The 13,666-nt window shown below is 41.2% G+C and overlaps 1 protein-coding gene across 3 annotated transcripts in view; it reads left to right on the top strand.

Moving 5' to 3' along the window:
- The first annotated feature begins 246 nt into the window (after positions 1-246).
- Positions 247-13,666, top strand: part of ahcyl2b (adenosylhomocysteinase like 2b) — a 49,418-nt gene continuing 35,998 nt past the window's right edge. Inside the window, exon 1 of one of the 3 annotated variants that reach the window (XM_085250776.1) lies at positions 247-667. In XM_085250776.1, coding sequence (XP_085106902.1) covers positions 332-667 — 336 coding nt within the window. In that variant the 5' untranslated portion in view covers positions 247-331. Of the gene's footprint in view, positions 668-1,783; positions 2,023-13,666 lie in introns of those variants that run through there. The other 2 variants (XM_085250775.1, XM_085250777.1) reach the window with 2 other exon arrangements.

The raw sequence follows: 13,666 nt of genomic DNA, 5'->3' as shown, positions 1-13,666 counted from the left end.
TTTTTATTAAAAACTGCATTTCCCAGAGTGTATTTAACAACCCGGCTATCTCTATTGGGAAATGTGGTCTCAATGTCTATTAGGACTCTCTTTTTAGCTAATTTAAATGTATTATAATAATAAGTAACGATATTGTTCTTTTGCTGCATGTATTGACGTCGAATAAAACGTTACTCATGAACGAATAAGTGGTGTGAGAAGTGTCCTGTGGGCCATTGAGCTACTTAGTGGAACTACAAGAGCCACAATGCATTTGGCCGTCGTGGCTCCTCCGCTCACATCCGCTTGACTCGCTATCGTGCTGGAAAAAGGACTTTGAGAAACTGCAGCGATGTCAGTCCAGGTTGTGGCAGCGAAAATGGCAGAGGTCGAACTCAAAGACGTCCCCACCGGCAAAGACCTGCCGGCTGAATCCCCGGTGACACCCACGTCGGAAGGCAAGAACCTCCCCAGAAACGACCCGCACGAGGCCGGTTCCGCGGCTGCCGTGTCCCCTATCGCGGAGCCTTCCGCGAAAGCCGGGGAAGGAGGCACGGGCTTGCTCACCCCAAACCCGGCGAAGATGCCTCAAGCGTCGTCTATGAAACGCTCGGACCCGCAGCAGAACGGCGGGGAGGCGTTTGTCAACCGGGACGGAACCGTTGCCGAGGCTCCTCGCATGAAAAAGGTAAGACAGGCGGCATTTTTCTCCCCTCCACATAAGTGCTTTTGTATATCTCGCTGTTGCTGGACCACCACTGAGGACCTCGCCGCAGCGCGAGCTTGCTGGGAAAGCTGGCATTGTGTGACGATGCTAACAGGCTAGCTGGCACCAAAGCTGAATCGGCGGCGGCCGTTGACGGTTTAAATGATGCTTTTCACTGCTTATAACACAAGGGAAGGAATGTTATTCTTTTTCTCATACCCGTTTTCACTAAGGCTGACATTTAAGTGAAATATTTAGGACTCAGGAGGTGGGCGACAGTATCCAACTGTTCTCACAAGTTGTGCTGATACTGGGTATTTAAAAGCTCTCTCATAGCATGAGGTCCCACATGCTTTTGTAGGTTTGTGTATATTTGTGTCACATTATCTTGAGCATAAACGTGACAAACGCAAAACACAGACCGCTTACATTTTTCGGATATGGTCTTTTCAGTCATAGTTTAATTGTGGCACACATCTTTCTTATTTTTGAAGAAGCTCTGATTATTGACACTTGGGTGTCCTTCTGTGGAACTTCATGACCCTTGCTTGACCTCAGATTATTATGTTAAAACTATTCACAGTTCACTGCCTGTAAAACAGACATGCCGTTTTAGTTTAGTCAAATTTATGCAGGTGTGTGGTCTAACTTGGCTGTAACAGTAGTCAGTGATGTGTAACCCCTGTGACCTGGTTTATAAAAATAAACCTCTTTGAGTCTGTAACACCTATAATTGATACCTTAGGTGGATTTAGGCACTGTTTAGCTGTGGTTGTCTTATCGCTCTGCTCCTTACAAGGTCTTTTTTAGGACAGAAGAAGGGCAACGTTCAAGGAAAGGACTTTTTTTTTTTATTTGATAAGAAAATGATTGCAAGAGCTTTATTAACAGTTGCATATCCTGTTATCTTTGTAGTGGACTTTATAAGTAGTGGTCAGCTGTTGCACTAATACACATGCCACTTTAGTGTTTTTTTTTTTTGGCTTCAGAAAGCCTAGAAATTGGGTGAAACCCGGTGAAAGGACAAGTCGGGTGGGATGCACTCCCCACCCACACCCTGTACTACGTCAGTGATCCTATCCTATTAAACCAAACCCCGAAGGAAACCCAGCTTAAAGACCCTTTAGCCAAATGTTTGGTAGTAACGTGAGAGAATGGAGTGCGCAGCACAGAGCAGATGGCTTCAAGTACCTCAGACTGTCAAAGCGAGCCGGCATCTAGAAGAGAATGAGCAGTCGGAAACACCGGGCTTGCAGGGGGAAGCGCAGCCAGAGCTATGGGAAAGCAACAGCCACATCTGTGCTACTGAGGAGGCCAAGTTTGAATGCAGGTGCAAGGTACAGACTGTTGATTAAGGGGAGAAGTAGTTGTGAAAATTTACTTAAAATAGTGCTTTTTAAAAAAAATTTTATTTGAAAGTAAACATTTTGGTCACACTTGTTAACTCTTTACCAATATTTCCTTCAAATATCAGTGCAGGCACTCTATTAAATATCTGATCATTATATGTTGATCTTTATATCCTGTTGTTATGGCTTAGCTTGTGTGATTAAAATGTATGTCTGTCTTTGAATTTTCATTGCAAGTGTGTTGTCTTGTTTCAAGTTCATGGGATGCAGAGAGTCCAGAAAGCTTGAGTTGAGGATGAACGCCATCCTGAACACTTTTAGGGCTGAAGTCTGCCTGTTATGTAAATTTCTGCAGTGTGTTGGAACTGTATTGGTCTGATCAACTGTTTTTCAGTATTTTTGTTTATTCACAGAAGGTTGCCTGCAGCCTATTTATAGATGAAGTATAGCAGGAGTAATGGTACTGCATTATAGATTTATATGACCACAGCCTGGCCTCGAGCATCTGCTGAACTGTCCTTCCCCAGTTGCAGTAAAAGCTAAGTGAAGCACTGGGGACGATGATGCAAGTACGCAGCCAGGCAGGGCAGTGGTGTTGACTGACTGGCTGGATGGCTGGCTGGCTGGCTTTTAATCCTTGCCTCTATCATGTCACCACATGAGGGGATTAAAAGGCCAGCTTGCTGTTGTAGGTGAGCCCAGATGTAAGCTTTCTGAGTCAGTGATGAGTGTGATTGTAACCCGTCCAGCTTGGCTTGAATATCTCCAGCCTCTGGGAAGTTCTGGGTGAAGGCTCCAGCTGCGGAGTACTTCAAGAAGCGGGCCTAGCTGCTATCACGTTTGCTGTGCGAGACTCGTGTGGCAGGCAGACATTTTTGTAGCTGCATACTTGGTCAGTAGTGTCACCTGCCTGATTTGGCAGGGATTGCACTTCCTAACAGGTTTATGGGAAGCATGCATAGTGATGTTATTACCGTATTTCCCGGACTACAAAGCGCACCTGAATATTAGCCGCACAAGCTAAAATCAGGGGAAAATCCTGTTTTGTACATACATTAGCCGCACCTGACTAAAAGCCGCAGGTGTTTCAATGTTGACTTATCATATGTAAGAGAATATGCACAAAGGGAATTGTCAGGAAAGAGATGGCTGTTTGGAGACACACCCCTTTTATTAATATTTTGAATAACAAGTTATGGGTACATATTTGCATAACTTTTTAGGTATATGTACAAGTAGCGGTAATGGAACGAAACATGTACTGTGCTTCATAAATGAGTAACAAATGTAGTACATAACAATAACCTACAGCACACCAGAAAAATGGATCCGGACTACCTTTTAGGCTCAGGTGCAGTGACACGGCTTTAACAAGAAGAAAAGTCAGTCATTCACCACCATCTTTCTCTTCTTCCTGCGCACTAAAACCACCAAAGTCCTCTTCTCCAGTGTCGGATACGAACAGGCTCAGGATGGCTTCGTCATCCACTCTCAGCTTCTTTCCTTTGTTGTCACTTTCAAAACCAAACAAATCCTCGTTGTCAGTGTCAGTGTCGAACACCCTCAGAAGGGCCGTGGCGGTGTCCTCCTCTCCATCATGCAGCAGTCCAGCCCTTCGAAATCCGTTGGTGATCATGGATGTTTTCAAACTTTTCCACGCTGTCAGATTCCACTGGTGGAGTTGAGCATAACTTGCTTTTCGCAAGTTTATCGGCGCTCATCATCCACGTCTCCTGCTGAACGGGTAGCGCTACTTTGAAGTTTGTTTTTCGCGCTACTTGTACAACACTATGTTGCCTGGCGGATGGACATGTGACCAACATACCACTCTTGAACCCCGATACTGTGTGTCAGATCACATGCCCTTCCGCCAGGCAACGTAGTGCCGTACAACAGCGGAACAAATAAAACAAATAGTCTTACGATATGACAAAAATCATGGACAATCCATAGAAAAGCCGCACCTGACTAAAAGCCGCAGGGTTCAAAGCTTGTGCAAAAAGTAGCGGCTTATAGCCCGACAATTACGGTAAATGATTTCACAGAACAGCAGGATCTACCAGGAACATTCCTCTCTGTTGTAATGTTATATCACCTACTAAGCTGATGTTCCTGGTAGTGCTCACTGGTTAACAGGCTTAGTGACATGTGGCTCAGGACGAAAACAATTTTGAAGGTGGGGTTGTGTTTCACAAGAGTCAAAAATCAGCCCAAGTTGTTGTTGCCACGTGTTGATGGTGCTATAGGTTTCCACTCTAATGCCACTCATTAACTCATTAATTGTAACTATATTTACACCAGCTTGCTCTGTAAAAGGCACTATTGTTGTGATCAGTTTCATGCAGGTGTCAATATGGTGAGATGAAGCAGGGAGCTAGTACGATGTGCTGAAGCCAGCTGAGCTAAAGATTGCGCAGCCTGTTTCCTCATCAGTTCCTTCCATGCTCTCGTGATTGTTCCAAGTCATCTGGTGAAGGATATGAGGTGGCTGCTCTGTGGTTTCTCAGCGTGGCCATCTTCATGCAAGCACATTGATCTTCATCTCCCCGTGACTGTTCTCAGCTACAAAGGCGAATGTGTCACTGTCCTTCCCCTGCGCCCTCTGATTGGTGAGTCACCTCAGCAACTGAGCTGGTCTGTGTGTGGGGGAGTGCCTGCATTGTGGTGATCACATGCACTTCCTAAGGGATAGAAGTTGAATTATGTCCTACCCCTACTTTTGTATTCATCAAATAGATTATAGGAATAAATATATTTATTCAAGTCCCCTCTTCAGATAAACTTGTAGACCCTGACAGATAAAAATTTTTTGAGATAGATATTTAGTTATTTAAATATCTAATATCGGACAATTTTTATTACATTTTTTGAAATGCACAAAAACACAAACAGATTTCCCTAACATTTTGTTGTGCGTGTTATTTATGAGTCACTATTAAGATAACATAACAATGCAGTTTTATTGTCAAAAGTCAAGGGTTACAATATGCTCTGCTCGACTCTGCTGGTTGTATTTGTGGCAGACACACACACACACACACACACACACACACACACACACACACACACACACACACACACACACACACACGTGTACATCTTTCTCACATCTATTTTATTACTTAATTTTTATATTTTGACTGCTATAAATACCAGTACCAATATATCGGTAAGGAGCTAATATCGGCCTATACATGGGCCCCACTGATATACTGGCTAGACTCTTGGCTCAGACCTTATTGAGCTCATTGCCAACTCTATTCTTTTTGGACTCTAGTAGAATGAGTCAAAGTTCAAAATAATCCTTATTTATCTTATACTGGGCCATGGTGCAGCACATCAATTTGCCAACCTTCTTCTGATTGGCTCTCCCTCCAAAACAGAAGGTTTGAAAGTAGGGCTGATGTGCTCACAGCTATCTCTCTGACTTCATACTGAGCCGAATGTTGAAACAGAATCTGACCCTTAATATTTAGAGCAGTCTGAAGCCTGTGGTTACTTGAACACACCTTGACCTTATTATCTGAAACTTTGGGCATGTTTAATATGAGCATCTTGAAAGGCGCTTCATAAATACAGTTTTACTTTTTGCTGGCGACTCCTTAAAAGAAAACTGTTATGGTTCCACTTTGACATGAACTATTGAGTCTTGAATTTAATACAAATTAATTGCTAAAATTATCTTTTTGTTGGCTAGCACGTCTCTACTACAGATACAGCACAAAGAGCCGTATTTCTACTGTCATTTTTATATCTGTCTAACAACGTGACAGCTTCCCAGCTTCACAAGTGCCTTTAAATGCTGATTTGGAAACTCTATGACAGGACTAAAAAGCTCACAGGAGTTGTGAGGTCCCAGCAAGCTTTAACGCATTGTCAGAGGTCACCGGAGAAGCATTAAGAATGATCGACAGCCCGTGCCCAGACCTTGAACCTCATGGTAGTTTGAAGGCTTGCCTTAGTGGGAAAGTTCCTGGCCCCTTTTTAAGACAGTAGAGTGGACTGTCTTAAAAAGAACAAACCCAGTTGTAAGGAGTGGTGGAGAGGCCCAGGCAGGCCTGCATGGGATCCACTAGTTAATCAGACCTGGGTAGAGCTTTAATGGCTGTAGTAAGTGGTTGGGGTTTTAATGTGTGTGTTTGAGTGCATAGCTTGAATGTAAATGATTGATTAATCAGTTAGTCACTGGTAAGCCTGATTGGTTGTATGTGTATGTAATACTAACTTAAAAGATCAAAGAGCTATATCTGTGGATTACTGTGAAATACTTCCAGGCAAGAGACCAAGTAATATATCTCAAAATAAATGCTTATAGGAACTGAATGGTACTGTTGTGTGATTTGGCAAGTCTGAACTGCCTCTTCCACTCATGGTAGAGGGTGTATATTTGGCCAGCTTTGCCCTCAGTGCACTTAGCTGAGGTTTATCGCTCTTTTTAATGGCCTATGAGTGAAACCCCCGGATTTATCTGATCTTTCTCTGGTGCTCTCACTCTCCTCTTGCTCAAATTACCATGTCACACCACTTTTTATTTTTGCTCCATCTCCCCTCTGGTTCTGCTCAGGCTGTGTGCCTCATGTCAGCCTGCTCAACAATACTTTCCAAACAGTGGATCAGCAGACTTCTTAAAATAACCCCCAAAACAGTCTGAGTTACAAACTACCCACACCGCAGGATACCGCTTCCTCTGTCGTTTTTTATTATTTAGCTTTCACGCCGTGTCTCACTTTCTCACAGTCTTGGTGTTCCCGTACAGCACAAGACCTTTTCCCAGCGCGAATCCCAGCACCACTATGTGTGAGATCATGCCTGCCTAACCATCTTTATCCATGGCACTCGGGCCAAATCAGGAAATGGACTGTTAGTACTTTACACCAGTTACAGTTTCTCTCGCTCCAAGTTGCCAAATAGTTAGCCCTTCATCGCTGTCCAGATTGGTCGTTGTAGCGGCTGCTCTGCTGTAGGGCTGCATGCATGGATGGATAAAATAAGAATCAGAATTTTCACACTGAAAAGGTGGTCACGTGGTCAACATATTTGTTACAATATTCTCAACACTAAATAAAACTAACCAGCAGCCTGGTCATTAAATCCCAGTTGTGCAATTGATAAATAATGGCTGCTTTCATTATGTAATGCATTAAAGTAAAATGCCACAACCAGCTTTATTTATATAGTGTTTTATTCACGTATGAATACACACAACTCTTGCTGTACTTCCATTAACTGTGGACTGGCTGAGAGGTGAAGTCAAGCAAACATTAGACAAAACTGTGAGCTGTAATAAATGTAATAGAATAGAGTGGGCATAATGTAAAAATCTTTATAAACAGTTAGTCCTGAGGTCTTCTCCATACCCACACTCACATACTTGCTTTTGGGAAAAATGATTACAGAATCAACTAATTTGGATTATTGTTTTTCACGAATGTGGCAAAGCTGTCCAGGCTGAGGAACCTAAATGAAGCAACCAGTTGAAAGATGCCTTGCAGCCTCTGAATTTGGGGCAGAGACCAGAAGAAAAAAGAATATGCTCAAGGTGCACTCTTCCCCAGTAAAGTAACAAATTGAACCCTTAACATCTACTAGTTTTTGGCCCTCTAGCAATGCTGAATGGTATTATGTAGTACTGTCATGAAGTAGGTAGTATTACTTTTCTTTGTAATCTAGCAACAGCCATCAACATAGAAGAAATAACTAGGTTCACTACCTAGAGGCATTGTTAAAGATTCAGTGTATCTACAGCCACATAGAAAGAGAATCTGTGAATGCGTTCTTTGTTTCTGTTGGCAGTCCCTCAATGGATACCTGTTCTGCGGGCAGTGGCTACACTGCTTGATAGAACTATGCGGTTGTACAGCCAACATTTGGTAGGGACACAGGCTGCTTATGGTCTTATGGGTAAAAGATGGTTTTGTGGTGGTTGTGTGGACAGCTTTGCAGACCATCGTTTACGCGTTGTAGGTGTTTATGATCAGCGGTGGCCGGATCACAAACTGTGTGATACTTTAGCTTGTGCCGTTGGTCCTTCAGCCAGCTGCGGGGAAGGGCAACCTAATAACATATAAAGAGCTGAAGCGAAATCAAGCGTAAGCTTCTGGGTTTATTTGTGCAATTTGCTAACATACTTCCTCTTTGTTGTAAAGTAAATCTGGTTTGGCACAGGAAAATTCCAGCCTATTGTGAGGCTGGTGGTAGCACAAAAATACAAATTATAGGCCAACAATCCAAATGCTGTCGGTGTCTCTGGTTATTATAAAGAATAAACACAATAGATAAACACAATGGATGTCTAATGTTTCTTTAATGGAAAGGGGAACTAATTGGCAAGTGAAAACTAAACAAATTGCAGCACTTAAAGTTCCTGAATGGGACAGCACTCTCTGCCAAGTTTGAAACTTCCCACCATCTTACAGGCACAAAAGTTTGCCCACCTGTATAAGAGAGCCATTCAGCTGTGCCTGTATGTGATGCAGTGCCTGCTGGTGAAATGGCAGTATTTTGCACCCTGGGATGAGAACACATTATCAGGGTAGACTGTCTGTGACATTTTAGCACAGTGGTTATACAGGGTTACCTTGGCATTAAGGGTCAGCTGTCAGATTGGGGAGGGAAAAAAAAAATCACTGATCGCTTGCATTTTACCTCCCAGTCTCCTGCTGTTCTTACAGCACACATTCATTTCTAAATTAGGTTGTACCTACATGTATCACCTTCCACTGGCACATGATGCTGACTTTACTGGCCTTGACATCTAGTGCTCAGTAGATGGGATCTGAACGCCTGTCGTGGACAATTCATGAAGGTTTTCCCCTTTTCTTGCCTGTGGGTCTGGTTTGAGACTGGCACTTTAAGAGTCTTTGCATCCCTCCTAATGAGTGTACCACCCACACATACACATCTGCAACTCCCCAGTTGAAACTCATTTCCTGCCTTGTCATCCCAGCTTGGTATCACTGAGCATGTACAGCTGATTGAGTTACACATCTTTCCATCAATAGGCTTTTTACAAGCCTCAGATCCTTGGCACAGAGGAGTGAACATAATGAAGGGAAAAGAAGAGCACTCACTTTTCCTGGAACCCATGTTCATAAACAACCAGCATAGTGTGAAATTTTAAACCCCTTACTTTAGTTACTGTTGAACCAGCGAGGGAGCCCAGGCTTTTTGTTTGTGTGTGTGTGTGTGTGTATGTGCGACCTCCAGCCTACAATGCTGAGTACACATGAGAATCTGTGGACATTAACAGACAAGTCGCCAAGCATGAGAAGAAAATGGTGTTGGGCTGTGCTTGTTTCAATTTCCCCATACGATATAAATTATGCAAGGTTCTTGTGGCTCTGGAAAACAGAAATCTGTAATATTGTCGACTATGTAAACGTTCTTACTTATGGTTCTAACTTTAACACTGCAGTCAGTCACATACAAGTAAAACTGTAACAGAACAAACACCATGTTAGACACTTTGTAACACCTATAATTGTATGTTTTCAAAATTACACCACAGGGGCATGCTGGATAATGTTGGCTAGACAAAAACAACCTGTTAGGAGCTGAGAGAGGCTTCATCACTAAATTTGGGAGCTTTCTATGCTGTATGATTTAGTTAGTTTTAAAGAGAAGGGGGGGGGGGAGGCAAACTAACAATATAAACATTGAATCCAAGAGTCTGTTTTTGTTATTTAGTGTTTTTATTTTGTTATTTTTATTTTAATTCTGTTATAAGAAGCAGTAGTATAAGGAACTGTAGTGGTTTAAAAAAAAATGTCCGAGTCACCTGTCGTTTCTTGATATATTATTGCAAGAAAGCCAGACTTTCTTGTCACCTTTAAAGAGATATTGAACAATTGTTCTTTGTTTACACATTAGCTACTTTTTCACTGAGTTTCAGATGACAATTCTCATTGGAATTTTTTTGTCTGTCTTTAAGCCACTTAACACTGACCCATGAATCATTCAAGCATAAAAAAGGAACCTAACTCAAGGGATGAACCATTGTTGTCTACACATAACTGACAAAACACTTCACTTGTTCCAGTTCTTTAACTGAAAATACCAAAGATGAAAACGTTTGACAGGCATAAAGTAGTATTTTGCACCAACAAGGTGGTTCCCAAAAAGCTGTTGTTCAAAAACTTGGCGTATCTTGCCATGGAGGGCAGAACTATCTGAGATCTGGTCATTTAGTTGATCAAGCTGCTCTTTATTGAATGCTCGTCAGAAATGGTCTTAGCTGAAGGGTGTCTGTGAACAAGCCATTTTTAATGAAGGGAAACTGAGAAAAGACACAAAGGTATACCAAATTACCCTGGAACTGGACTGAAAATCAGTGGCAGCAGTTCTTGTGGAGTGATGAATCCAGATTTTTGAACGTTTTGGTTCAAATCATCATTAATATGTACAGCAGAGATCAGGAAAGTGGTATAACAGCGAATGTCTATAGATGCTTGATTTTTCACCATGACAGTGATTCCAAACAAACTGTCTATGCTGGGTAGAAAAATGTACCATCAGTGATGGATTGGCCTCAGCAAAGCCCAGACCTCACCATTATTGAAGCAGCGTGGGATCTTAGAAGAAAGCTTTCTAAGAGAGTTCAGGCTGTGCCGAAGAACCCAGGCATGCTTAAAGACATGAAACCACTACTTCCCTTTAATTTTCTGTTGATTCTGTGAAAATATTGTTATTTTGCTGATCATACAGTAATATCAAAATGAAAATCTCCTTTTGTTACAGCACTAATTTAAACTAACAAAAACAAAATAAGTAGTGTACATTTCTGGTTGCACCTCCCAGCAATACAGCGAATGCTCTGTGCTTGAGCATTGCAAGTGAACAAAGGAACAACATTGTGCTCAAAAAGTGCTGCCTCACAAAAGGCCTTCACAAAGCCTGAAATGAGCCCCTACACACCCATCTGTCTATCCAGCTTCCTATTAGTTAGACAAAACCACCAACTCTTGGCAGAGAGAGACAATGGCTGCTAAAGCTTGAATCACCTTGGAGCTGGATAATGGATGTATAAATCCACTTCTAGATGTACACTTTATTACATTTGAGCTAAGGAAATTTCATTGATATGAGCAGAAGTAATGTTCTTTACTTAGTTAAGTCAGGCACATCATGTAAAGATGGTATTGCTAACAAACTGCTGTTTGAATAGTACTGTTTGAACAGACAGCCCTCTTCACAGTTGTGTTTTAGTATTTGATTTGTGGTCTTTTAGCAATCATTGACTAAAATGGCAAAACTCCAGGGTGTAAAACCCAAACAATAAGCTGAATGATGCTAAAATGTTACCTATAGCTCGGGGAAACTAGAGTCATATGATAATTATTTGCATAGGCGATATATGTGGAAAAAACCTCCTTCTTAGAGTAGCTTTAAACACCAGCTTTCCTCATATTTCATGTTGTTTGCTGCTGTGCAGGTTTTGTTGTTAGTCGGATTAATTTATAAAGACAAATCCAGCCTAATAACCAATGAAGAAATTGCTCCACAATCCTAATTAAACATAGATCATCGACCCCCATAATGGGTTTATTCAAAAATAGAGCAGCACCACCCCCTACTGTGTGCTTTTGATGTAATTATACCTTCCCCACAGGGAGCTGCTGCTATTTTTAGCATTTCAAAAAGAGGGAAGACAAAACACAAACACACATTTCCAGAGACAAATCACTTAATTTTTGAGATTTGTTGTGGCATATTCTAAAAGTGTGTGGTGTTGCTTTCAAGCTCGTGGAAAAAATTATTATATATAATTACTTAATTGATTTTTGGTTAATGTTAAATTATGTTTCTTTCTAATGGTGGCATTTATCGACCCTGCAGTGGCTTAAAAAAAGTAGACTGGAGATGGATCTGTATAAAGGCAGCAGATACAGGTTGCTCTTCAATTTGCTAAAAAGGCCACAGACACAGTTTTGATGCATCACTTAGTCATCATTTGTCGATTGTCGCGGTTTGTTTTCTCTCAGATGTGAGAGCCACATAGTCAGAGTAGAAACAATTGATTATTAAATGAGCTGATCAATAGTAATATTGATGGCTTGGTCATCTCTGTGAATGGAGTTTATTTGACCACAGCCATTGAATGGGAGTGTGAAGCCTTTGGGCACCAAACCGTGCCCTAGTTTGATTGACGTAGTGGGGGGAAAAAAAGACCCTGTTACACAACTGAATTTTGGGACTGTGCATGTGAGATAGATAAAGACTATAATTAGACTCAGTGAGATTTTCTAATAATAGAAAATCTTTTCTATTTAATGCCACAATGCCTCAATACAGTATTTCTTCTCTTAATTAGATATGATTTGAATTTGCCTGTTTTTAATTAACAAAGTCTAACAGTTTTTGGGGTTTTTTTTGTTTCTTTTTTTTTTTTAAATCAGAATATTTTGCTTTGTCAGTTTGGGCTGAAGACTCAAAAGTTTATCAGTAATGTTTCTGGTGGTCACTGCAAGTAAAATGTGGCATTTAAAATCAGCGACACAGCAAAACGTTTCTTAAAGGACATGTGAAAGCCCCCCCCCCCAGAAAGGCCTGCATGTGTCCTCTCTCCCCCGTCTCTGTTAAGTAAGCAGGTAGGGTTTAATCTGTCACTAAGCCCCATCATTCATTGCCTGTTCTCCTCCAGTATCAGTGTCCCTGGGTTTTTACTGTGACTATCAGATCATATCAGAAGGACAGCGATTGTTTTAGTGGGGAGTGCTCTGTGTAGATGGCCCTGCATACTTTCCATAGTTTTATAGCAGCACTGGGATCATTTCAGGCAGTTGCAGTAAGAGAGAGGCATTCAAAAGGAAGTAGGCTCATTCAGTAATCCTCCCCTTATTATTATTATTATTATTATTATTATTATTATTTGTTTTTATGTTATTTAATTTTATTTTTTAAGATTTGAATTCTGATTCTCATGCACAGTTTGTAGGCAATAGGAAAAAAACTTTTTTTTCATTCTTTCATTTTTTTCATGTCATGTTGGACTTGGACAGCAAACCCGAGCTTTCCACTGCCTGACAGCAATTTCTGCAAAGCTTGTTTAGCCAAAATGTGAATTTCAGTCTATGCAGACGGCAAAAGGTGTGTGTGATATATATATATATTTTTTAAATGATTTATCAGTCAATTGCTGTATTATCGCAAACGGATTGCTTGCAAAATTGCCAACTTAATCCCATTCAATTGCAGAGTGATAGCAGACAGACTCCATCTTATGGCAGCATTTATGACATTTAGTGACAGTGTTGGTATGTTATAAATATAATGTTATATCATTAGATAAAACATAGATGAAATGTATTGATAACACTTAACTTTGAGGACATAATAATTATTCCTTTTTCTTTTTTAAAACTAAGAAACTTGGATTGCTTTAATACAGAACATCCCCTGTCAGTGATATGAGTACTGTCTAACTGCTGCTGCAGATCCACAGCAAACAAAACGTTCTCCCAAACAGTGCTGTAATGATATAATTCTTGTGGTAATCCTGGGGTGTCAGTTGATATGTGGGAATATTTGGAGAGTTGCAGAATAAGTTTTCCATTGTTATACAGCTACAAGTTGGTTCACACAGGTGATGTTTGTCCTTCATTTCTCCAAAGTGATTGGACAGCTAGGTCATAGG

Source organism: Mchenga conophoros, linkage group LG17 (genome assembly GCF_057382185.1).
Source record: "Mchenga conophoros isolate Kocher_MC1m ecotype Shallow Benthic linkage group LG17, M_conophoros_male_GT1.1, whole genome shotgun sequence".
Lineage (NCBI taxonomy): Eukaryota > Metazoa > Chordata > Actinopteri > Cichliformes > Cichlidae > Mchenga > Mchenga conophoros.
Note: the sequence above shows the minus strand (reverse complement) of the source record. Positions and strands in the feature narration are given on the sequence as shown.